This window comes from Peromyscus eremicus, chromosome 17, assembly GCF_949786415.1.
Source record: "Peromyscus eremicus chromosome 17, PerEre_H2_v1, whole genome shotgun sequence".
NCBI classification, from domain to species: Eukaryota; Metazoa; Chordata; class Mammalia; order Rodentia; family Cricetidae; genus Peromyscus; species Peromyscus eremicus.
The window spans coordinates 6298037-6321712 of NC_081433.1; the positions used below are offsets into that span (position 1 = coordinate 6298037).

The 23676-nt window shown below is 50.6% G+C and overlaps 1 protein-coding gene across 1 annotated transcript in view; it reads left to right on the top strand.

Moving 5' to 3' along the window:
• Col4a2 (collagen type IV alpha 2 chain) overlaps positions 1 to 23676 on the top strand; it is a 141478-nt gene that overhangs the window by 83855 nt on the left and 33947 nt on the right. Inside the window, 16 exon segments of the mRNA XM_059244928.1 lie at positions 3586 to 3720; positions 4037 to 4081; positions 7046 to 7162; positions 8377 to 8448; positions 9104 to 9139; positions 9248 to 9310; positions 10825 to 10860; positions 12659 to 12700; positions 14527 to 14619; positions 15563 to 15598; positions 16393 to 16443; positions 17040 to 17084; positions 21009 to 21062; positions 21811 to 21877; positions 22460 to 22570; positions 22997 to 23146. Of these exon segments, the coding sequence (XP_059100911.1) occupies positions 3586 to 3720; positions 4037 to 4081; positions 7046 to 7162; positions 8377 to 8448; positions 9104 to 9139; positions 9248 to 9310; positions 10825 to 10860; positions 12659 to 12700; positions 14527 to 14619; positions 15563 to 15598; positions 16393 to 16443; positions 17040 to 17084; positions 21009 to 21062; positions 21811 to 21877; positions 22460 to 22570; positions 22997 to 23146 (1153 nt within the window).

Consider the following 23676-nt stretch of genomic DNA (forward strand, 5'->3'; position numbering starts at 1 on the left):
ATAACCATCTCCTCCCTGAGCACCAGTGGAGGGAAGTGGTGTGGCGGGACACGGTGGTATTTCAGCAGCAATGCACACAGGAACCTCTAGGGATTGTGTGGAATACAGATCCAAGGGGCCAGAGCCATGCCTGGGACACTGTACTTCTAGTGAGTCTGGCATAAAGTTGGAACGACTGACCCCACCCAGAGACACATGGACAGAACTCGGTCAGCCAGGATCCAGGCAGACAGCCTTTGATGCTGGGCCTTTCTAAGCCCAGCGATGGCTCCTCCCTGCCGGTGTTCCCCACTTCCCCATGTCATCACCAGGGCACAAAATGGGATTGCTGCTGTTAAACATCTGGTGGGCCACCTCCCAGAGATGCACGGTAGAAGGGCGGTTCTCATTGTCCCTCTTCCTAAGAAGCCCATCCCTGTGGGTAGAATGGGGTGGAAGTGGGGGGTACGGCACACGATCTTCCAGGTCTTTTGAAAAGTGTCCACAGACTTGTAAGATATATTCTGTGTCCCTGCCCTACAGAGATGGCCATGGGAGGGAGGAGACTTTCAGGGATGTTGCAGGAATTTGAAGAGCTTTGTGGATTTGGGAGTTTTGAGGCTGATGTGTAGACACCTTCTCTTGGGACAGTTTTATTTTTAACCTCTTTACACAAGGAAAGGAAGAGATGGAAGTGAGTTTTCTGAGCTGGACTTTTCAACAGAGGATGGAAATGGCTGTGACCGCTGATTAGCACAAAGGGAAAGCTTCATCACCTGTGCCTGCAGCTGCTGCTCACACTCCACGGTGCACTCCCCCGCCCAAGCACGACATCCTGGGGAAAGCCCCAGCCTGACAATCCAAACACACCTCCCAGGAGCACACTGAGAATGTGCACAAGTGCCCAGTTACCCCACAAGGCAGGGTTCAGCCTGGCAACAGCAGCCAGCCCCAGGCCCCAACACACATTCTCCCCCAGATGCCCCCTCCCTGAGAGAAGCAGCCTGGAAGCTGTGGAATGTTCTAGTCCATCAACACCCAGGAGTTGTTCAAATTGACAAGCTTGGCTAGAGCCAAAGAAGGAGAAAATCGTGTTGGCATAAGGGTGACGTGAAATTGGAGTGTTTCTGGTAGAGCCCTGAAATGGTGCAGCCACTGAGGAAAAAGTCTGGTCATAGCTCAGAAACTTAAATGTGGAACTGTCATGGGACCCAATGAGTCCTGGGGATAGACACCAAAAACTGATAGGAGGAACTCAGGCCGATGTTTGACACACGTGCTGGTAGCAGGGCTGTTGGAAATAACAGAAGTGGGATGGGCCAGTGGGATGGCTCAGCAAAAGAAGGAGCTTGTGGTGCACCCTGGAGACCTGTGTTTAATCCCCCTAGACCCATGTAAAGGTGGACGGAGAGGCCTGACTCCACTCAGCTGCCTTCTGATCTCTAGATGTGTGCTGTGCCGTACATGCCCAGGCACACACATACAGAAACACTCAAACATGCCCATTAGTCGATGAAAAGACAGACTGAGGTATATCCATACAATGGAATAATATTCAGCCGTGAATATGAAGTACTGGTCTGTGCCACAGCGTAGGTGAACCCCCAAAGCGTTATGCTGAGGGAGAGAGAAGCCAGACTCAAAAGGTCGCGCATCACGCGATTTCTTTTTTTTTATTGATTTATAGAAGAGGGAAGCCACAGAGATAAAAGGCTGAAGGATGGTTGCCAGAGACTGGGGAAGAGGAAGCTGGAGGGGGTCCGGGGGAGGGGAGGGCGGACTGCTAAATGGGTCTGGATTTCCCTCTGAGGCCAGGAAGGTATTTTAGATCTAGATAAAGGTGAGGATTGCACAGTGCAGGGAAACCACTGGGTTGTGCAATGAAGAGGTGACCGCCTGTTCCAGAGGAGACAAGCCTCGAGCTTACCCCAAAGCCAGACACCCATCCGAGAAGTACAGGTCAGAGGTCTGCTGACAGTGAGCGGAAATGAGTTCACAGGGGACTCTGTGTCTTCCCCATCAAGGGGGTCCAGGAAAGGGTTTGAACATGAGGAATCGGGGTGGTCTCGTGGCCCCCATACAAGTCCTGTGGTAGCGGGGGACCCGTGTATTCCTCGGCTCTGGAATGGTTAGCCCCCTGGCAGACTTGCAGGCTGTGAACGGTAACAATAGATGCCACCGTGAGGAGTGTCCCATCCCCCTGGAGTGATCACTGTAAACACTGGCAAGGGGTGGCCTCCACAGGACATGGGGAACTGAGGCTGCTCCGCCGCCTGTGTCCAATCCCAGGGAAGCCAGATCTATCACCACCACAAACCAAGCCAAGAAGGACGTGACTGGAAAAGACCCATAAAAGTCAGAGCCAAAACATGTTCTTTTCCCGAGCACACAAACAGCAGTTAAACCACAGTGCTTCAGAGACAGGGAATTTAGGGTCCTGGGTCCAGCCCACAGAGCCACTGTCCCCAGGGGAAGCCACACAGTGGGACCGGCCTCTTGTCTGTAGTGTTCTTCAAAGAGGCTGTGATGCATGGACTCCACCACTGCTCAGGATGCTGAGTCTGCCCTGCCCTGGCTGGGCTTTTGATGGTGTGGCATGGCTGGATGATGCTGGGAGGCATGAAGGATGGAGGAGTGGGGCCTCGTATCTACCACTCAGGCACTGAGCCAGATGGAGCCTCAGGGACCTTTCCAGACTCCCCTTGGGTTGAGGATGTAGGGTGCCTGAGCTCTGGGGTGCCAGTCTTTAAAGAATGGGACTCTCCCATCCACCTGTGGCTCCTACAAGAACCAGTAGAAGAGGGACATGAACAGCTTTGAGGAAGGTCTCCCTGCTCCTGGATGAGCACCTCCGTGACATCCACCCCATACCTCACCTCCTGTGAAATTTGTCTTCTCACTTTAACCCTATGAGACACTAGAGATGACCTCTCAACACTCAGTAAAGACATACACCTTGCAGTAGAGACAATGCACAGTCAAGACTGCCCGTGTGGGCCATGGAGGAAAAGACCAGAAACAAAGAAGTAAGCCTCCCCCATCCCAGGGGCAGCAAGGGGCTTGGAAATGGGGCAGTAGACAGGTCTCGACCCCTTCAGCGACTTCACATAAATGGGACCCTTTAGTACTTGTTATTACTGATTATTTCATAAGCGTCTGTCTTCCGAGTTCGTATCTGTTGGAGCACGTATCGGTAATTTCTGTTTAAGGCTGAGTAATATTCTATTGTAAGGATATGCTGTGTTTTGTTTGCTCCTGTATATGTTATATTGAGAAAATTGTTGGGAGCATTTTACCTGAAAGAGACTTTTAAAAGCCAAGCATGTTGATTCCGTCACGGCAAACTCAACATTCGATCGCCTGCCATCAACCTCACCTGTCAAGCACTCTCGTGTCCCTTACTGAACGTGTTTCCCCTGAAGCTCTCTGATCTCTCCCCTTAGCCAACGACCCCTCTGGGGTGGCTCTGGTAGAAGATGGCCATTTACATGACGTGCCTGAAGATGGTAGATCTTGGAGAACAGGAAGTGCAATTGGGAAAATGATTGTAATTGAGAATGCATGCTTGATTTCAACTGTGACACTGAACATGTGTTGTTCCCACAGGGTCAGCCGGGGCCAGTGGGCACCCAGGGGTACACTGGGCCCCCAGGGTTGCAAGGCTTCCCAGGACTACAGGGCCGCAAAGGAGACAAGGGCGAACGGGGAGCTCCTGGGCCAACCGGACCAAAAGGAGATGTGGTATGTGCCCTGGCTGGGGTCCTCTGCTGTGGGTGGGACTGAGGGTCCTGACTGGGTCCTCTGCTGTGGGTGGGACTGAGGGTCCTGACTGGGTCCTCTGCTGTGGGTGGCACTGGGGGTCCTGGCTGGGGTCCTCGCTGGGGTCCTCTGCTGTGGGTGGCACTCGGGGTCCTGACTGGGGTCCTCTGCTGTGGGTGGCACTGGGGGTCCTGACTGGGGTCCTCTGCTGTGGGTGGGACTGAGGGTCCTGGCTGGGTCCTCTGCTGTGGGTGACTCTGGGCCTTTCTGCTCTTTTAATTGCTCTGATTATTCACAGGGAGCAAGAGGCGTGTCTGGGTTCCCCGGTGCAGATGGAATTCCAGTAAGTGTTTGGGAAGATGAGAGAGAAGGTTAAACATTGTGTGTGTTCCAAGCAATGCATTTCTAACTTAAAGAAACCTTTGAAATGGAATGGCTTCTTTGTTTATAGCATCTGGCTTCTCTGCATTTGGCTTTCTCCTGGATTCCAGGCAAACAATGGGTTTCCTTCCTGAAGGTTCTTATAGATAGGGCTTCAGGACTGAGTCTGCTTTGCTGAAACTTGACCTTGTTGGCAGTCAAAAAGATAGAGCATGGCTCACAGACGTTAAAAAGCTGGCCTTGAGAGTTCATCTGCGGCATGGGCAATCTGAACATGAAGTGACCCAGCAAGGACCAGGATAGAATGAAGCCACCACAGTTTGGTCAGTCCAGATTCTCTATAGTAATTGCACGTAACAAGTCCAGAGGAGAGTTCCAGGTGGGGGTGCCTGTCATCCCAGCATTTGAGAGGATAAGGCAGGAGGATTGCCATGAGTTCAAGGCCACCCACCCACCCACACACACCACACTGTAGGGCCGGGGGGGGGGGGGGGGGTTGATTTGCTCATGAGAAAATCTTAAAATGCAATAAAAGTGTTTTTATAGGCTAGTTTACTTTACTTCTTGTGGCAAAAAAAAACAAAAACAAAGCCAGCCTGACTCACAGCCTTCCTCACAAAACTCAGCCAGCAGATTCCCAGGGCAGCCAGGCTTCCTGGCCAGACCCGAGCTCAGGGATGAGTGTGTTTATCACACGTCCTGTCTGCTGCTATGGCTAGAGGCATGGACTCTGTGGACCTCACCCATGTTCACTGTGTCTGTGCCCTACTGGCATGTGTCTGCTCTCTTACTGTGCACATATAGGGAAGGAGACGGTTCCCCAGCTTCACTAGCAGGCCTGATACCAGGAACAGGAGCCAGGGAAGGGAAGTCTGCTCTTTGCCCTCAGAACCATAGCCCCACAGTCTTAAAGGAAGTGGAGCAGAGGGAAGGCGGCCATGTTTAGCAGACCATGAGCTCAGCATGCCCTGGTCCTCAGTGTCACCCATAGTGTGCTCCAGCAGACTTGGGGTTACACCACACAGTAGTCAGGAAAAATGAAGTAATTGTTGCATTCCTTGGGATCTTGAGAAACTGGCCGAATACAGAATCCACACATTTCCAGAGATAAACAAATCATAAAAGATGTTTTCCCACAAACAGCCTGGAACTAAATTGCCCATTTTTAAACTACTTCTTGGAACTCTTTGGACTGCCCGGCAGTTCCATCTTGATGGTTTGGTAATCCAAATTAATTAAGATGGAGGAACATTATGGGATGGAGTGGAAACTGATGTGTCTCATTTTTGTTCATTTTTCATGCATATGTTTATTTCATATCAAATGATTACCAAGTTAGAGGGACAGTCGCCACCATGTCCTCAGTTTCAGCTCTGCTCACAGATGCCAGAGTCACTGCAGAGAACACAGCACAGATGATGTGGCCTGGATGTCATTTGTCAGCGCTCATCAGTTTGTGACTCTTGATCTTAAGGGGACTGTATCATGTTACATGGTCGAAGCTGTGTAAGGCAGCATCCATGCGGAGCTTAGAGCTGTGTCCCAAAGAGAGATGTCTAATGAGGTACTGAAAGATGGATGTTTAGGTCAGTGTGACTTGACGCTGTCTTCAAAGCTCACTTTGAACTGAGACCATGTCGGTGTGCATATCCCAGTGCTGTGGGTCGGTTCTAGGAAGGAAGCACAGTAGGCAGTCTCCACCAAACGGGTGAAGACCTCAGCCGTATGTTTCAGAGAAATGCCACAGGGACAGCAGAGCTCAGGTGAACCCTGTAGAAAGCTAATTCCTGGAGGCGGAACTGCAAGGGCAGGTCTAGAAGTCCCTCTCGTCCTCACCCAGAAGGCCCCCGGAAAGGAGAAGGGACACTCCTGAACCCACAGAACAGCAGGGATAACGCCGACTCACCACGGCGCAACTGCACAGGCCAAAGCCACCTACAGCAAAGAGATGTGCAAAGAGAGAAATTTCTTTTAGTATTATTCAATATCATTGTTTATGTGGGATTTGTTCCCAGACTCTTAAAATTTTCCAAATTTCTCAAACCTTTAAAAAAAAAAAAAGGCATCCAAATGGCCTCAGAAACCACTTTGGAATGTGTTTGGTTTTTACCAAGATACATCATTTAAAGAAATTGCACAATTACAAAATATACCTAAATGCGTACTGTCTAGGTAATTATCAAAACAGACTGTGTTCTAAAACAGCACGAATTGTAGGTTCTTGGCTCCGCCCCATTTGTCAGAACCCGCCCAGTGCAACCCAAGCCCCTCTGGTCACTGACAGGCTCTCGGTCATGTTGCCTCCCCAGTGGACATACCGAAGGGTTTTGATATTCTTGCCTAAATCTAAACCTCTGCCGGGCATGGTGGTGCAAATCTGTAACCTCAGCGTTTGGGAGCCTGAGGCAGAAGGATCTCAAGCTGGCATCCAGCCTAGGCTACAGAGTGAGGCCTTGTCTCAGACGACCAGGAAACAATTAAAGCAGTTGTGTCAGCAAAGAAAGCGGCCCTGGGGTGTGACTACCCCCTTCACTTGAGATCCAGCCCTGGGGTGTGACTACCCCCTTCACTTGAGATCCGGCCCTGGGGTGTGACTACCCCCTTCACTTGAGATCCGGCCTCTCCAACAGCCGCATCTAACAGCTCTCACAGGCTTGCAGGATTTCTTCTTCCCACTGCCTGCTGAAAGGCCCCTGGGGCAAGGCAGAGAAAGACAAGTTCCCTAGCGCCTGTGAGGAAGCCTTGCACCTGCTTAAGGCACATCTACATCTTTGCCTGTTTAATCTTTCATTTCTTCCTCCGTCCACTTTTGAGTTATCTTTTCCTTGGATTTGTGCTGGGGGTGTGGCTTTGGAGAACATTTACCGCTGTTTCACGGATCAATTATGTGAAAGCTCGACTGTTCACACACCGTTCTGCTTTCCAGGGACACCCAGGGCAAGGTGGGCCCCGAGGGAGACCTGGCTATGACGGCTGCAATGGGACCAGAGGAGACGCAGGGCCACAAGGGCCCTCTGGACCTGGGGGCTTCCCTGGCCTCCCTGTGAGTATAAGGGCAACGTGGTGGTATGGTTAGCCTGTCAGTGTAACTGGACCAAACATAATGTGGCCTTGGCTCCACTTCCCAGGCTCGGCCAAGGAGGGCCGCCTGCCACGCCTTGTCCTTGCCTTCACAGCTGATGGAAGCTGCTCTTCCTGCTCACTTTTCTCTTCCTTTTTTCCGCAGCTGACTGTTCTGGGTTCAAACAAATCCATTGTCTCTATTCTTGAGTCAGTGTTGGGTGGAGGAAAAGTGGCTTGGGGTATGTTCTTGCGACTGTCTTCCAAGGGCCATTTCCTTCCATATTCTAAGTCAAATAACAGTGAATGGCTGTAATAACACAACTAAACCGGAAAGCCTGAGTCTCGTCCCAAGTGTCTATTGGCACTGAGGAATCGTCTGGGCACCTGGAAGGTGGTCAGGTTCTCCAGCATCTACGAAGAGGCAGATATGCAATAGAATTCCTGCAATTGTCCATTTAGTGACCTCGTTCTTGGGATCTTTGCAAAGAGTCCTAAAGTGTTCTTGAGAACTATATTTGCAAATTCAGGTTATGCTAACATTTTTTCATTGAGCCTTTGTATTTTGAAAACACTGAGGTGAAAAGAAGCCATGAGCAAGCATCCCCACCTTCATCCTGTGGCGAGTTGGTTTCTCTGGCCAATGGGTTCCACCTCCACCTTGCAGCGCCCGCTCTCCCCTGTCTCTTTTTGATGTGGTTCAGTGTTTCAGTGAACTGCATGACTTCCTCTGTCTATCGAGCTTAAGCTTCATGACCAAGAGACACATGTCACTGTAAAATGCTGATTATGTATAGATATTCAAAGGTAATGTGCACCCATTTGTATAGACTGCCTAGCTTTGACGTAAGTCAAGCCATTCTCCTGTATTAAATATCTCTAAGAGTCTTCCTGTTTATGTTGTTGGGGCACCAATACCATTACAAAGAAAAGATAACGTAGTTCTATGCCAGAGGATGAATGTGGAGGTTCTGAAGATAGTTTAAATCCTATAAAGTGTTTCCATTGTAACTCTAAGAGTATGAAATAAAAAGCCTCAGACTTATAGTTAGACCTTGAGGAAGTTGGTAGGTGGGGGGGGGGGGTGCCTATGTAATCCATGGGGACACTGGACATTGTGAACAAAGGCTGGCAGTCACACTGGAAGATAACGGGTTCTTCTGTGCTTTTCTTTCTATGGTGTATCTGCTACTTTAGGGGCCCCAAGGACCTAAGGGACAGAAAGGTGAACCTTACGCACTATCTCAAGAAGACCGCGACAAATACAGGGTATGTGTGCCCTGGGTGGGAGACGGGACTCGGGGATCCCATGTAAACTGTCAACAAAGCTAGTTAGGAATTAGCTCTGAGTGAAAGAAGGAATTCACAGATTCATGGGGGAGTTCAAGGCTGTGGTTGGGGGGTGGTCATCATATTCTGTTTGGGTTGGGTTTATTTTCCCCGTGTTCTCAATGCCCCAGACCAAATACCTCAGTCTGTATATTCCATGCTTACTTCCAACTCTGCCGTGGAGATAAATGAACCCAAAGATGCTTAACACCAGTAACTCTCGGTGGCTTAGGAGATGGCTCAGTCGGCAAAAGGCTTGCCTTGCAAGCATAAGGCCTGAGTTAAAAATCCCAAAACCCATGTATAAAGTGGGTCACAGTGTCTGATACATAATCCCAGCACTGGGGAGGTGGAGACAGGCAGATCCCTGGGGTTCAGTAGCCATCCAGAGTCGCCTACTTAGGGAACTCCAGACCAATGAGAGACCATCTCACAAAACCATGTGGCTGTCTCCTGAGGAATATATTGACCTCTGGCCTCACGTGCGCCTGCATGAACTCGTTCACCCATATGCACACACACACACACACACACACACACACACACACACACACACAATTGTAATTCTTAATTAACCCTGTTTCCTCTCAACCAGGGTGAACCTGGAGAGCCTGGTCTGGTCGGCTACCAGGTGAGTATCATTTTCACTCGGGACTATTCCATACAGAACTTGAAAAATATCGGAGTAGACACACGAGTCTGCCTGTCTTCAAACCATGCTCTCTTTGTCTGTCCACAGGGGCCTCCTGGCCGCCCGGGGCCAATAGGACAGATGGGTCCTGTGGGAGCTCCTGGAAGACCGGTAAGTCCTTGTGCTTGGTCACCCCCAGGCCCATGTCAGATCACCCGTGGATGTTCCTTTTTTTACCTACTGAGTACCATTGAGCCACAGATTGGTTCTGGCTAGGGTCCCTCCCATCATGTGTAAGCTCTCCAGGTTCCATATTAACTATGTGACAAGGGACCATCATCCCTGGAGAAAGCAAACCAAATACCCCACTCAGGTCAACAAGAAGGAAACAGATTTTTTTCTGGGCCAGGCCGTGTGTGACAGGAACATCCCACCTGGGCCATCTCCACTGTAGAAGGGGAGGCACTGGGTGCCGTTTATAGAAGGGCACTGTGTGGAGGCTACAGGATGTCCCTCCCTTCCGGCGCAAAGACACAGCAGTGCGAGAGGATAGAAACAGGCTGAGGGAAGGCTTGCAAGGAAGGAGGAGGAGGGGGCTAGTGCTCCCCAGCCCCGCCCACTCCTCCCCAGCCCCGCCCACTCCTCGCTAGCCCCACCCACTCCTCACTAGCCCCACCCACTCTTATCACCTCACTGAGCCCCAAGCACATCTCGGTCACCACGAGAAGACTTCCGCCTCATTAAGAGTACTTCTCGGTGGTGGCGCACGCCTTTAATCCCAGCACTCGGGAGGCAGAGGCAGGCCTGGTCTACAGAGCGAGATCCAGGGGAAAAAAATCACTTCTTAGGCTCACTCATATAGCAACAACTGAGCGGCCTAGAGTTTTCCTCTAAATAGAGTTCAGAGGGGCTGGAGAGGTCAGTGGCATGCTTGCTGTGTAAGCATGATGGCCTGAACCCCATCCGTGGCGCCATGTGAGAAAAACCGAGTATGGTATAACACACTTGTAATCATAGAGACGGGGAGGCGGAGACTGGAGGATCCCAGAATCCCGCTGACGAGCCAGCCTAGCTGAGTTAGTAAGCAACAGGTTTAGTGTGAAACCCTGCCTCAAAAAATAGAGTATGATGGAGTGATTGAGGAAGGCCACTGGCCTTCTTGCATATGCACACACACATGCATGCATGCATGCGTGCATGCACACACACACATGCACATACACATGTGAAAAGTGTATGGAACAGATAGAAAACACAGTTCGAGGACCTTAGGGTGCAGATGTGCAGGTGCTGAGTCTGTGGAACTGACCTACAGATCCATTCTGTCCACGAGTGTTTGTGATTCCACCACCAAAATGTGACAGTGTCATGTGGGGGAATCTGGCTGCAGTCACAGGCCTGGGACCTCACAAAGCATAGAAACAAACACATCCAGGACACGGGTGAAAGTCACCAGCCCAAAACACACAAGCAAACCAGGAACAGCTGTGGGCAGACAGCGGCGCATTCCAAGGACACTGACCCCGTCTTCCTCCTGGCTTTTCATCCCACCAAGACAGATGTGGGGAAGCTCTGACCATACTGTTCGAAGTGGACAGTTGATGGTTTTTCCCAGGACCTCCAAGCAGATGTCATCTGGGTCCTGGGAGGGAAAGAAAAATATGCATGTCTTTGTATTTCTGCAGGGACCACCGGGGCCCCCTGGACCCAAAGGACAACCAGTAAGTTGGCGGGGACAAGGCGGGGGAGGGCTCTTTGGTGATTAATGCCTGCATTCTTCGACCAGAAAACAACTTGGCTGACAGCTATTTGTGGTGTAGATTACGCTGAGAGCCATTGTGTAGTTTAAGACTTGCTGTGTAGGAAGAGATCCTGTGGAGTGTCTGAGCACCTGGCCCAAGCCGATGTGAGGATGCTGTTTGGGGCTCCATGACACCTCTGTGGCTGTGTGCAAATCGCACTGACGAGCCGGGATGAAAGAGGTGCAGCTGAACAGCCTAGGGGCAGCTCCTGTTTATCTGCAGGTGCAATTTTCCAGGGTGGGCAGGGGGACACTGTGTTTGTTTAAGGGAAGCGGGAGACCCCCATCCTACCTGGCTATAGTGAGAATCCCTCAGAGCCTCAGGTCAGCACCAGAGACGTGTCCAGTGCTCTGAGTCAGGCATGCGGTTTGTTAGAACCTTGGAGAACAGAGCCGGGGTTTGTTATGACCTGGGAACGCTGGACAAATGTCCAGACTCCGTAATGTTGATGAGGAAAGTATCTGATCAGAGATACTGGGGTCCAGCAGGAAGCTTGGAAGAGCCATCCACTGCTCCATATCCAGATGCAGGTCTTCATGTTCCCACGCCTGCTCCATATGAAGTCCCATTTCTGTGACCCCTGGTGACCTTGCCCGCCACCCACCCCCATACCCCTTAGGCTTCCATCCCTCCAACAGAGTTTCCAGCTGGAGCTGGAACTCGAGGAGGCTCCTGGATACCCCCCACTCCCCCCACCCTCACCCCCATCAGACAGCCCCTGAGCAGGATGGGAAGGGCCTAGAGCCAAGGACAGCGGAAGTCTGCTCGGCTGCAGGGCCAAGGAAGCAGTGGCCCAGCCCAGGCTCTGGCCTCAGATCTCCCCTGGCCGCTGCAAATACAAACAGCCCCCTCACCCTGGGCCAAGTCACTTCCTGGCAACTTTGAGGAGCAGCTCTGAGCAGGGAATGCTGTGGGGACTCCATGGCCGCCATGCTGTGCTTTGATATGAGCTCCCAGCCAGGTGGTGGAGCAAGAGAAGCAGAATTTAATTAAAGGTTCTGCTTTTATTTTCAAAAGATATCTAAGCATCGGAGGGGGCAGACAGTAGACTGCAGAGAGAGACTGGAGGGGTCCTGTGTGACTCTTGCTCACTGTAGCAAGAGAGAGACCCTGGGAAAGAGACACAGCTGCTTGGAGCCAAGAGGAAAGAGCTCTGTGTGGAAAAGCGTGTGAATTTGTGGGGTGGCTCCTTGCATGCATCGCTGGTCCCAGGCGTCGGGGAGGGCTGACTCCAGACCAGCTGCTCCTCAGAGGAGCGTTAGATAAACACTGGCTGAGATGCAGGCCTGACTTCGCCTCAGAAAACAATCCAAACAGGCACATAAATATGAAATGCAATCGGTGTTAAGTCCCCTAAAATCACTAGAAAGAAAGGAATGTTTCTATGAAGTTAGGGTGGTCTTTACCAAAATGAGATGACTTGGATCTCCAGATGCGGTATCTGGACAATCATCTGGGCTGCACTTTACATTAGAGGACCCAGAACCTGAGGGCGAACTCTGACCTCCCTTGGATGGGCCGAGTGCTAACATGTGAGCTGACAGGATCCGTCTCCACCACTCACTCCTCAGGCAGAGGACCAGGCAGAGGCGCCTGGCTCCTAAAGTACAAGGGTCACAGTTCAGGGAGGGCTTGGTCTCTCTTCTTCTAAAACAATCCTTCAGTTCGCTGTCATTCCTGATTCCTGCAAACTCATAGACACCATCTCTGTTTCCAGGGCAACCGAGGACTTGGTTTCTACGGAGAGAAGGGCGAAAAGGTAAAGAGACCTGATGACAGGAACTAGTGGCCATCACTGCCCAGCGTGACCTGGTGCTCTCCAGGTGCCCTGCAAACACACAGTGTGCACAGAGATTGTGTCGAGTGTCAGGTCGCCCACACTCCAGGGACAATTGTGGATCAGTGAGATGTGAATGTGAACTGTCTAGGCTGGCGTAGATTCTGACAGGAACACGTGACTTCCACCTATCTTAAGGACTGGGAAGTGGAAGTGTCCCCTAAGAGTGTCTTCTAAGGTGTGGGACCCAGAGATGATTAAAAGGACTCAGCTGAACCAGGCGGTGGTGGCACACGCCTTTAATCCCAGCACATGGAGGCAGAGGCAGGTGGATCTCTGTGAGTCTGAGGCCAGCCTGGTCTACAGAGTGAGTCCCAGGACAGCCAAGGCTACACAGAGAGACCCTGTCTTGAAGCAAAAAGGTGGGGGGACTTAAGTGAAGAATAATCTGGAATTACCACAGGGAACAATCACATGGCCCCCTGGCTGACTTCAGTCATGAAAGGGTTATGTGACTTCTGTTACCTCCTACTGCTATCCTTCCAAGACCCATAGCCTGGAAGAGGAACATGGCGCCCACCCCATCCAGCCAACCCCATTCTCATTCACCCGTGAGCCTGCCTGCTCACTGAGCAGATCTGTCCCTCTGGCTCTCTATGTACATGCTGTCATTGAATTCCATAAGTGGAAATCAGAATTCCTAAGATATTCAGGGGGGAAAAATTGAAGATCAAAACACAAAAAAATGTAAAGTCCCCTACAATGAAATATCCCCCAGTAATAAAGTAAAATGAAAGGAATAAGGACCTGGGAAGAGTCCACTAGTGGGAGGGAATGGTCACGTGGGGGACCGTGGAGATGAAGTTAGGTCTGCAATCCACAAAAGGCCTTAATCGGATACTAATGAACACAGCAAGACCGTCATGGGTACTGTGGCCTCAAACAGTCTTCGAGCATGTTAGCACTCAGAACACACACAGAAGCCTTCTTCAGAGGGTGACCCAGCACTCCTCTGCTGCCCTTCCGGTTACATGATGGCTGAGCTCAAACTCAGGTGTCGTGTGTGTGTGTGTGTGTGTGTGTGTGTGTGTGTGTGTGTGTGTGGAACTGGCAGAAGAAAAGTCAGTCAGGTTCTTGTGTGTTCATCAGTTTCAGGAGAAAGGGTGTGACAAGGTGTGATGTGACAAGGTGTGATGTGACAAGGTGTGATGTGACAAGGTGTGATGTGACAAGGTGTGATGTGACAAGGTGTGATGTGACAAGGTGTGAGGCTTGCTGGCCATCACTGCTACTGACAGAAACGTAGTGACCGCCTCCTTGAGATATTTGGTCTAGCCTTTGCTCTTTAGCGTATACAACACCTTTTGCTTGCGGTGACACCAGAGTCAGACCTGACAACTTCCTTGTATAGAAATCTATCGAGAGAGGAGGTGGGATCTGTGGGTGGTATGTAGGGTGAGTAGAAAATTTCTTAATAAAAAAAAATGCTTAATTTTTAAAAAAAAAGAAATCTACCAAAGGCTGTATCCCACAGAAGCAGGTACAGTGTAGAATTATTAGTGATCTCTGTGACCTCGACACACCAATTCTAAACAATTACTGGTGGAAGTTTGGTTCACACCATTTTAGATTATGATTTTGATTTTGATGTGGTGATATGATGGTTTAGAATGATTTTTGTTTCGACCCAAAGCAGGCATTCAGTAATATGCAAAACAAAATAGCGTGTGTGGTAGGACTGTGTTGTCACCCAAGCTACATACCCTTCTTCTGATTCAAAACTGTCACTTTTTCTGAACAATCTGCAGGGTGACGTAGGACAGCCAGGACCCAATGGGATCCCCTCTGACATCACGCTTGTTGGGCCCACAACGACAACGTATCATCCGGATCTGTACAAGGTAAAAGGGTGGTCATTCCCAGTTGACCTAGGAGAAGGAGGGTGCAGATGTCACTTGCTTCATTTTATGCAAACAGTTGCATCCTAAGGAAAGACCTCACTGCCAAATTGGGAAGAAAAGAAAAAAAAATCGGGGCTGGAGAGATGGCTCGGAGGATAAGAGCACTGATTGCTCTTTCCAGAGGTCCTGAGTTCAATTCCCAGCAACCACATGGTGGCTCACAACCATCTGTGATGAGATCTGGTGCCCTCTTCTGGCCTGCAGTCATACATGCTGTATATATAATAAATAAATAAATCTTAAAAAAAAAAAAAAGAAAAAAGAAAAAAGAAAAAAAAATCAGACTTGCACCAGCTCTCAGGGGGACTGCACGGTTCCTGCCAGCCAGCAGGAGGCGATTGTGAGCTGCAGGATCTGAAGTGTGGGCAGCCAAGATGGGCCAAGGACCTGCCAGTCCAAAACGGTCCAAAAATAGTGAAGAAAGTCTATGCTGCTTTTAAAGCCTCTTGGCTTGAGATGTTAGCGTGTTCCAACTAACTGCCTTTTCCTAAGCAGACCTTATTTGACTGAGTGTGGTCATTTGGGGGTCTCCTTAGGGTGTGTTCTCCCACTGTGGGACAGCTACGTGGGAGCTAGCATCCATCTCCCTGGATGCTCAGAAGTGCCTGTGCCCTGTTGCTGGTGCAGATAACTGCTCAGGTGGAAGAGAGAAAGGCTTCCAGACACATCACAAATCACATAGGAATTCATTCATCTTGTGAAAATTCTAGAAAAATAATCGTTTTTGCATTTGGATTTTGAAGCTGCAGCATTTGGTGTTGTTATCGATTGCCAGGAATTCATCAAGATTGCCTAAAGTTCTACCAAGTACTTTTTAACCCGTATCCTAAGCTTGCACCGGTCTCAAGGTGCAAGCATTTCTTATTCTGTATGTTCTTCACAGGGTGAGAAGGGAAGCAGAGGAGAGCCAGGGATACCAGTAAGTTCGGTGATGAAACTCTTTCCCTCCGTGATTGTGCCACCTTCGGGGCTCCTGTGAGAATGCACGGTGGGGTGTGCTCTGTGCTCTGAACGGTGGGGTGTGCTCTGAACGGTGGGGTGTGCTCTTGGTCTTAGCCCTTGGGCTCTTGGGTTCTCATGCACTTCTCTACATGGGAAGGTATCGAAGATACATAATATATTTTGTATGATAATATTGGATATAATATAATTATAATTAACATTACCTTTTTTTCCATTTTTCTTTGTTAAGAAAGTTTCTACTCATTCCACATACCACCCACAGATTCCCCCCTCCTCCCTCCTCCCACTCCCCAGCTCTCTCTCCCAAGCCACCCCGCATCCCCACATCCCCCAAATCAAGGTCTCCCACGGGGAGTCAGCAGAGCTCAGCACACTGAGCCTAGGCAGGTCCAAGCCCCTTCCCACTGCACCAAGGCTATGCAAGGAATTAACATTATCTTAAGCTATAAGCTGAGCATGACCGTGTGTGAGTGAGGGGCTGGGAGGGAGACAAGCTGGCCTCTACTCTGGGCCAGTCTTGTGTATCCCATCCAGTGTGACTCACCTTCTAGTTCTTCCTCACTGTTCCTCACCCTGTGGTGGTGACGTGGCATCCTGGATAAAGGTGACCCACACACAGCCCTGTGCTCTCTCTACCCCCACGTTACCTGTTGTAGCATCCTGTCACTGAGGGGCCTGGGAAGGCTGCAGAGCGTCCCACTGGTGGACTCAGCTCTAGGCACCCCTCACATTCTCGTTCCTCTCTCCTAGGGCACCACCTTGAAGGGCGAGGAAGGCATCATGGGATTCCCAGGAATGCGGGTGAGCCATGTAACTTATAACTCTGGCTGGTTGGCTACTTGGCTTTTTGCTCTTGAAACATATTTTCTTTTTTTAGATCAGTTTTTTAGGTTCACAGAAAAACTGAGCAAAAAGTAGAGATTTCCCATGGCCCTCTGGCCCCACCCTGGGCACAGCCAACCATCTGGGCATACACCACCAGGGACATCCCCTCGGGTGCATTTGCTACAACTCATGAACCCATGCTCACCCCATGCTGAAGTTTTTAAATTACTGTACCTGCCCCGGAGGTTCCTCCTGGTATGAGACTAATCTTTGTAACAAACTGCAGAGAGGATCTAGAATGCAGGTTCATTTCTGGTCACCCAGAGTCCAGTAAGACTGTCCCTCCCTCAAGGGGAGGCTCATCTGTAAGAGGAAGATGTCACCTTCGGGGCCATGAGCATCAGCAGCCGCCTCAGCCCCTGGGGTGGGGTTTGGCCACCTGGACCTGAGCTTCCAAACCTTGAAAGCAGAAGGCTGCTCGGCGGTCATTGGTACAGCCACGCAGCCCTCCGGGGAATTTCGTCACCTCTTCTAGACTGTTTATTGCTTGTGTTTTCTGTTCCACAACACAGGGTCTTCCTGGCCTTGACGGAGAAAAAGGAATCTTCGGGCAGAAAGTAAGTCTGACACACGAAATGTGAAGTGTCCCGGGCCCGGAACCTCATGTCTATTACAAATGGCATCTTAGAAAACTGCATTTGTCCCCAAAGCTCACTTGGGATGTGTCCTGCACTGACAGGCTCCCAAGCTATCATGCCAGCTCTCAAAGCCCCAGTGGAGCATTGACGTTGGTCTGGGCTGTGCCCATCAGTCCATTAGTCCCAGGTCTCTGTCACTGGGTCTCCAGCCCCGGGCATCACACCCCTCTGTATCATTGTCACGCATAGGTTGCCATCTGAGTGACTGAGTCCCCCTCTGTTCCTTAGAGATCTACACATACTGTGATATTTGCTTATATTTAATGATAACCTGGTTTTTCTCCTGTGTGTGGCACAGGTTTTTTTTTTTGGGGGGGGGGTTGTTTTGTTTTGTTTTTTTTACTTTTTAAAAGAAAAGAAAATGTGTGTGAGAAATTTATTATAGGTCCAGACAAGATTTAGCATCAACTAAACACTAGCTGGAGCAGAAAGTACACATAGAAATGTTTTTATCTAATTAATGGTTTATTTACTCACAACATTCATTGTACGCACACAATTCAGGCCACCGAGTACAGAGCCCAGCACCATCCTGTCACCCACAGTCCTGGGGTCTGGCTTTATCTATGGCAGCCTCCAGGGTCATGTAACCTAGCATGCTTGTAACTTTGCAACAAAGAAATAAAATAAAGCACATTTGTGCCATGCTGTTCCATGTTTCCCCCATGTAGGGGTCACCCCACTTTGGCACATATGTACCCACACATGCTAGGAAGCCGTGGGGTACACACGGACACCACATTTACTTGCCCCAGGATACAGCCATGCCTCCAGTCAGCTTGCAGTCTGCACCAGAGTGCACACGCAGGGTCCCATGGCTGGTGTCTCCACCCCTCTGTCCTGTCAGGTGCACAGAGAGCAGCCTCAGAATGCCAGCTCCCCATGAATCCTGCTCACATTGCCACAGCAGGTATCCACATGACACTATGGAGCCCAGAGTCTGAACTAAGACAGAAGAGCTGTATGGCTGGTCTGGGACAGCAGGTAGTCGTGCCGACAGGTGTCATGGCTGACCTCCATGGCTCCAGCTATAGGCCAAGCTCTGGCACTGATGGTACACTATGGAGACCAAGGTCATGGCTATTCTTATTTATTCTCATTGCTGACCCTAAACACAGACTGGTGGCCTCACCCTAACTACACCCAACTCCCTGTCACATTAGTCCTTGCTAAGATTGTCCCCAGAGGTAACACACTAGAGGCAATGACTGTCCCCTCTGCTTCCCAACCAAGGCCAGAATGCCACTAGCTTAAGGATGCAGATACTGTAGAGGCAACTGAGGCAGACACTATACCCAAAACCCAGCTGAATCAGTCAGTGCATCGCTGAGGTGGGCGGGCGACATGTTGTCACTCTTCAGGGAACGCAAAGGAGCTATCATGTCTAAAACTGTGGTTCCGCACAGCTGCCCCTGGACCTACAGGTCCATGAAGACTGGACCCCTAGACAATGGCCCGGCAAGCCCTAGGCCCTGGGTCCTCTGGTTGCTGCTGCTCAAGCACCAATGTGATCGGGATGGCCATCCAGCTTTCTCTCTGTAGCTTGGGAAGAAACGGACATCTGTGCTTAAATGGGTCAGAGGAAGAAATAGTTTACCCAACTGAAAAAATAGGGAAATAGGCAGACATACACAAATGACTCATCATACTGCGTGTTAGTACAAACCACATTATCCAACTGGCCCAGCTGCTGCCTCCACATGAGCTTTCCAGATGTGCCGAAGCTTTGGCCCTAGGAGCCAGAACCCAAGGCAGCTCCAAGGAGCCACTGTGAACGGTGACCCATTAAAGCAGCGTGCCAGAGAAGGAGGAAGCAGAGAAAGCCATGTACCTTAGGGAAGCCCCTGCCTCCCTGTGAGAACAAAGAACCTTCTGCACATGCCTGTGTGCACAGACACACGGACACAAGGACACATGGACATGGATGCCTAGCAAAGTGAACAGTTTGTACATTTGGTTGTATTACATTTTCTGAAATGTGATCATTTCCCTCACTTGGGTAAACCTGTTTAATGACAGCAAGGTCTTCTTCCACCCTGGAGCAACTGTAGAGCATGCTCATGGAGACCTAGTCTCCTAGGACCATGCACTGACCACAGTGCAATGTGGGTGCACCACATAGGAAAAGGCCATCCCTGTGTGGACAGGGCCACTGGATTGCAACAGAACTCCTCAGACCCCACAAGTCACATCTGCCCAGGTGTGATTTTCCAGCTACGTGGGAGAAGTTATAAACAGGCACCACAGGCTGGGCATCCAGTGGCATCATGATGCTGTGCCTTCCTGTCCCACAGCCCTCTCAGACTGAGCCCAGGAGAACTCTTTCCCCCAAGGCCCCTAAGTTAGATTGCACTAGGTCCTGTTCTTCGTGCCATGGGGCTGAGGACAAACCTAGAATCCAGAAAGACATGGGAACACATACCCATAAGACAGCAGCCTTCTCTTCAGCATTTGAGGAGACATTCTCTGGAAGCCTCACTGTAAATGCTTCCTGACAGTACACTTCTGCCAGCTTCTGAGGACCTCTGCTAATGAGTCTCCTTGAGGGCTCAGGGTCTCTCTCTCAAACAACATAAAATCAACCACTCTTGAATGTTCAGCTCCACCTAGTGTGAGAGGCCCAGAGTCAGCCACAGCCCTGTAAAAGAAAAAAGGGAAAGAAAAAAAAATTCACACAATCTTAGTCCATCAAACAGCATGTGGGCTGTTAAAGTAACTAGACAGGACCATGTTTACTTCAGCCTGATGTGGCTTGGGGGCTTTGCCATATGTGGTCTTTTGTGAGAGGGACTAGCTTCTCAGAAAGCTTTACATACCAGTCCAGCTTCCTTGTTGATAGGCACTTGAGAAAACTGGAAACCAAATTAGTGTTAAGGATTTTTTAATGAAAAGAGAAATTCCGAATCAAGAGGCTCTGGGGTTTCTGTTCGGTGGCAACAGGAATTTTTAAAAACTCATCATGGAGGAAGAGTTTAACTAATGGATTGGGTGTGACCCCACTGATCAGGTGTGACCCCAAAGATCAAATGTGATCCCACTGACCGAGTGTGACCCCACTGATCAGGTGTGACCCCACAGATCAGGGACCCCACTGATCAGGTGGGACCCCACTGATCAGGTGTGACCCCACTGATCAGTTAAGAAATTGCTAGCAGGGCAGCTAGCTCTCTGGTCCCTAGAGTGAGGCCTGAGGAAGCATGGCTGCCCCTGCAGATGGGGACAAGTCCTCCACAGTCCTCTGCTCACTTGGATGCTGGGTGGGGAATGGAGGGAATGGGGGACCATATTACACAGTGCCACTGGGACAGAAGCACAAGCCGTCCAGTATTCTCAACACCAACAACCAAGGGGGGAAAAACGAAGAAAACGTACCATGGGAGGGCCCTGGAAGATGCCTCCATGGTTGAGAGCACTTGCTGCTCTTGCAGAGGACCTGGGTTCTGTTCCCAGCGCCCGCTTGGTCACTCACAACCATCTGTAACCCTAGCCCAGGATCTGACTCCCTCTTCTGACTCCCACAGGCCACAGCCACTCACATGGCACAGATGCATGCATGTAGTACTCATACACATAAAGTAAATCTGGAAAAAAAGGAAAACATTAGGAACTAACAGAGAATTGACAGACACTGCAGACAAAAGCCACATTTGGGCTCTGGCTCCTGGGTCAAGCAAAGCAGCTTTAGAGACATCCGTGTATCTGACGTGAGAGGGTTGATGGTGCACGGGGTGGGAGGGGTACTAAGGGGATGCTTGGTGGCTGCCTGGGCTGTGCTGTGCTGGTGGAAGTGGCATGGGGTTGATTTCTGGAGGTGGAGATAACAAGCCCATATCTTTCTTGCAGGGAAGCAGAGGCCTAGATGGTTTCCAAGGCCCCAGTGGACCCCGAGGACCCAAGGTGACTCGTGTCTCTCTTTCTGATGATACCCTGCTCCTCACCTAAACCGCATGAGCAGAGGACATGAGCAGTGGTTTTTAATGTGATCCCCCAGAATGTGGGTGCTGTGTGATGCTGCCCCCATCCAAAGGGCAGCAAGAGGCTGGCTTTTAGCAAAAAGATGGGGGGCGGGGTAAGGGTACCTCTAGTTCCTGATGGAGAATGGAACTTGTGTAGTTAACCATGAGGGCGAGGAAGGAAGACCAGGTGAGGTAATCCAGGGTGGCTGTGAGGGGACCCAGCACTTTCTGCTAGAGGATGTGTCTGGGGAGAGCAGGGAAGTGTGGGGGTGTATCTGGAGTTTACATGAGGCGCTCTCCAGAGCAGATGGTGTTGGGTGTCCCTGCATCTCCATGCTGTGCCCCCCTCTCCCGTCACCAGATGGTTCAGACGTCAACACTGTGAAGGTCTGAGCCTAAAAACCATTGCACAGTTTCCCAGCCACTTCCAGCATCCCTAACCCTGGCAAGGGCTTCTCAAGGAGATCCTCACATGCTGCACTGTTCCCTTTTATGTCTGTCTGTCTGGTGGCCGGGATGCAGGGACTCCCCACTGTCACATGGTAGAGATGTTGCCATGGGAGCAGTCCAGGTTGGATAGTAAGAAAACCTGCCCTGTTAAACCAATTCCACATTCTGCCCACTCCTGGGCAATATGTAAATGAAGAGAACTCCAGAAGGCTAGACTCATAGTGTCTTCTTTCCCCTAGGGAGAACGTGGGGAACAAGGCCCCCCAGGACCCCCTGCCTACTCACCCCATCCAGCCCTGGCAAAAGGTTGGTACAAAAGCTTCAGTGCATGATGTGGCCTCACATGGACCCTCTTCTGCCAGGAACAAAGTCATAAACTCTCCAGACAGATTTCTAAGTGAAACAAAATGAAGGCGTTCAGAACACAACCTTTAGAGACAGCCCAGCTTCCCTGGTGGCTCAAAGGTGCCATTAGAAACAGTCACTTTGGCTCTGCCTGACAACACTCGCTATCTTCCAGATGTGATCCCATCTGTAAGTGAGGGCATTTCTGCATTTCTAGGAGACGCACAGGTTCTAGCCTTTAACACCTAGAATTCCACTGAGTCCTCTCAAGTCAGTTTGCTCTTCCCCGAAACTTCTGTGTGTCTTTTTGGCATCCTCTGTGCCTCTGCGTTGTCTTATATTCATCAGGATCTTACCCAACGAGGCTGTGAGTTAGGGCCCTCTGTATCTGCAGCATCTGAACACTCCCTGCCTCCCTCTGTGCATCGTGTACCCACTGGGAAATGGATGCCTGCAGTGCCTATAAATGACAGCCTCGTTGCTGTGGTGGGGGCTTGTTCCTACACAGTGATTCTCACCGCAAGGGACCTGTCTTGGTTGCAGGTGTCAGAGGTGACCCAGGATTCCCAGGTGCTCATGGGGAGCCAGGAAGCCGAGGCGAGCCGGGAGACCCTGGCCCGATGGGGCCCCCAGGCCCGTCTGTTGGAGATGAAGGTAATGGAGTTTTGTAGCATCAGAAGGTACCTGGTCTCAGGTGTGGACATGGACCAGTAGGCTTTGCTGGCCACGTGGCTTTCCTGTGGCTCCATCCTTCCTTCACTTGGAGTAGCCTCAGCTACTCATGAGATGAAGGCACATGCAGCTGTAACCACCAGCTAGGTTAGGTTGTGACACTGATGGGTGATTGGTGTGATCTCATCCCTGGATGGAAGAAGCGGGGTGTGGTCTAAATGGTGATAGTCCCAGGCCATTGTACAAGTTGTAAAAGTAGACAAGCTGTGAAGAGACGTACCAAGGCCATCACTTCTGTGTTCGCTAGTCCGTGACACTTGTCCCTGATGGTGGTCCCCTGTGACATGAAGCTGACACAAGCTTTGAGTATCAGAACACTCACCTACTGTGAATGCTCTTGGGTTTCAGATACAAAAAGAGGCCTTCCAGGGGAGATGGGACCCAAGGGCTTCTCGGGAGAACCCGGCCACCCAGCACGCTATCCAGGCCCACCAGGAGCTGATGGAAAACCAGGTTTCCAAGGAGCCACTGGGCCTCCAGGCCCACCTGGACCAGATGGTAAGTGGCTGGTGTTCACCTAGAGCCTAACCAAGCTGAGTGTCATCCGGGATTTTCTGTCAAATGGCTCTGAGTTGATTCAGTAGGCCAGTGGATGAGGATGTGGTGGGCACTCCCAGGGTCCACGCCGGAACCACAGCTCTTACACAGTGGACTGTGGCTGCAGGGACTTGGGTAGGACATCTAAGATGCTGTGTCTGGAAGGAGCTCTGAGCTGAAATCACTGTACCCAGGACTCTGCAGGCATCTCCTGCCTTAACTCACAGCTCCTCTCGTCTAGTTCAGGGTGTGATAACATCAGCTGCTCTGTCACTGCAAAGTCAAGGTCACAGGAGATAAAGGTTGATGACAAGAAAAGATAACTGCAAAAAAGGAACAGTGGCATAGAGGATGCAAGTTTGGCCAGCCTGCCGCCCCACAGCAGCAGAGCCGGTCTCTGAGTCAGCCAGGGTGATCTATCTCATAGCAGCTGAGATGGTCCCCGAGTCTGCTAAGGTAGTGTTTTCAGGTTGTGATGGTCTGTGCTGTCC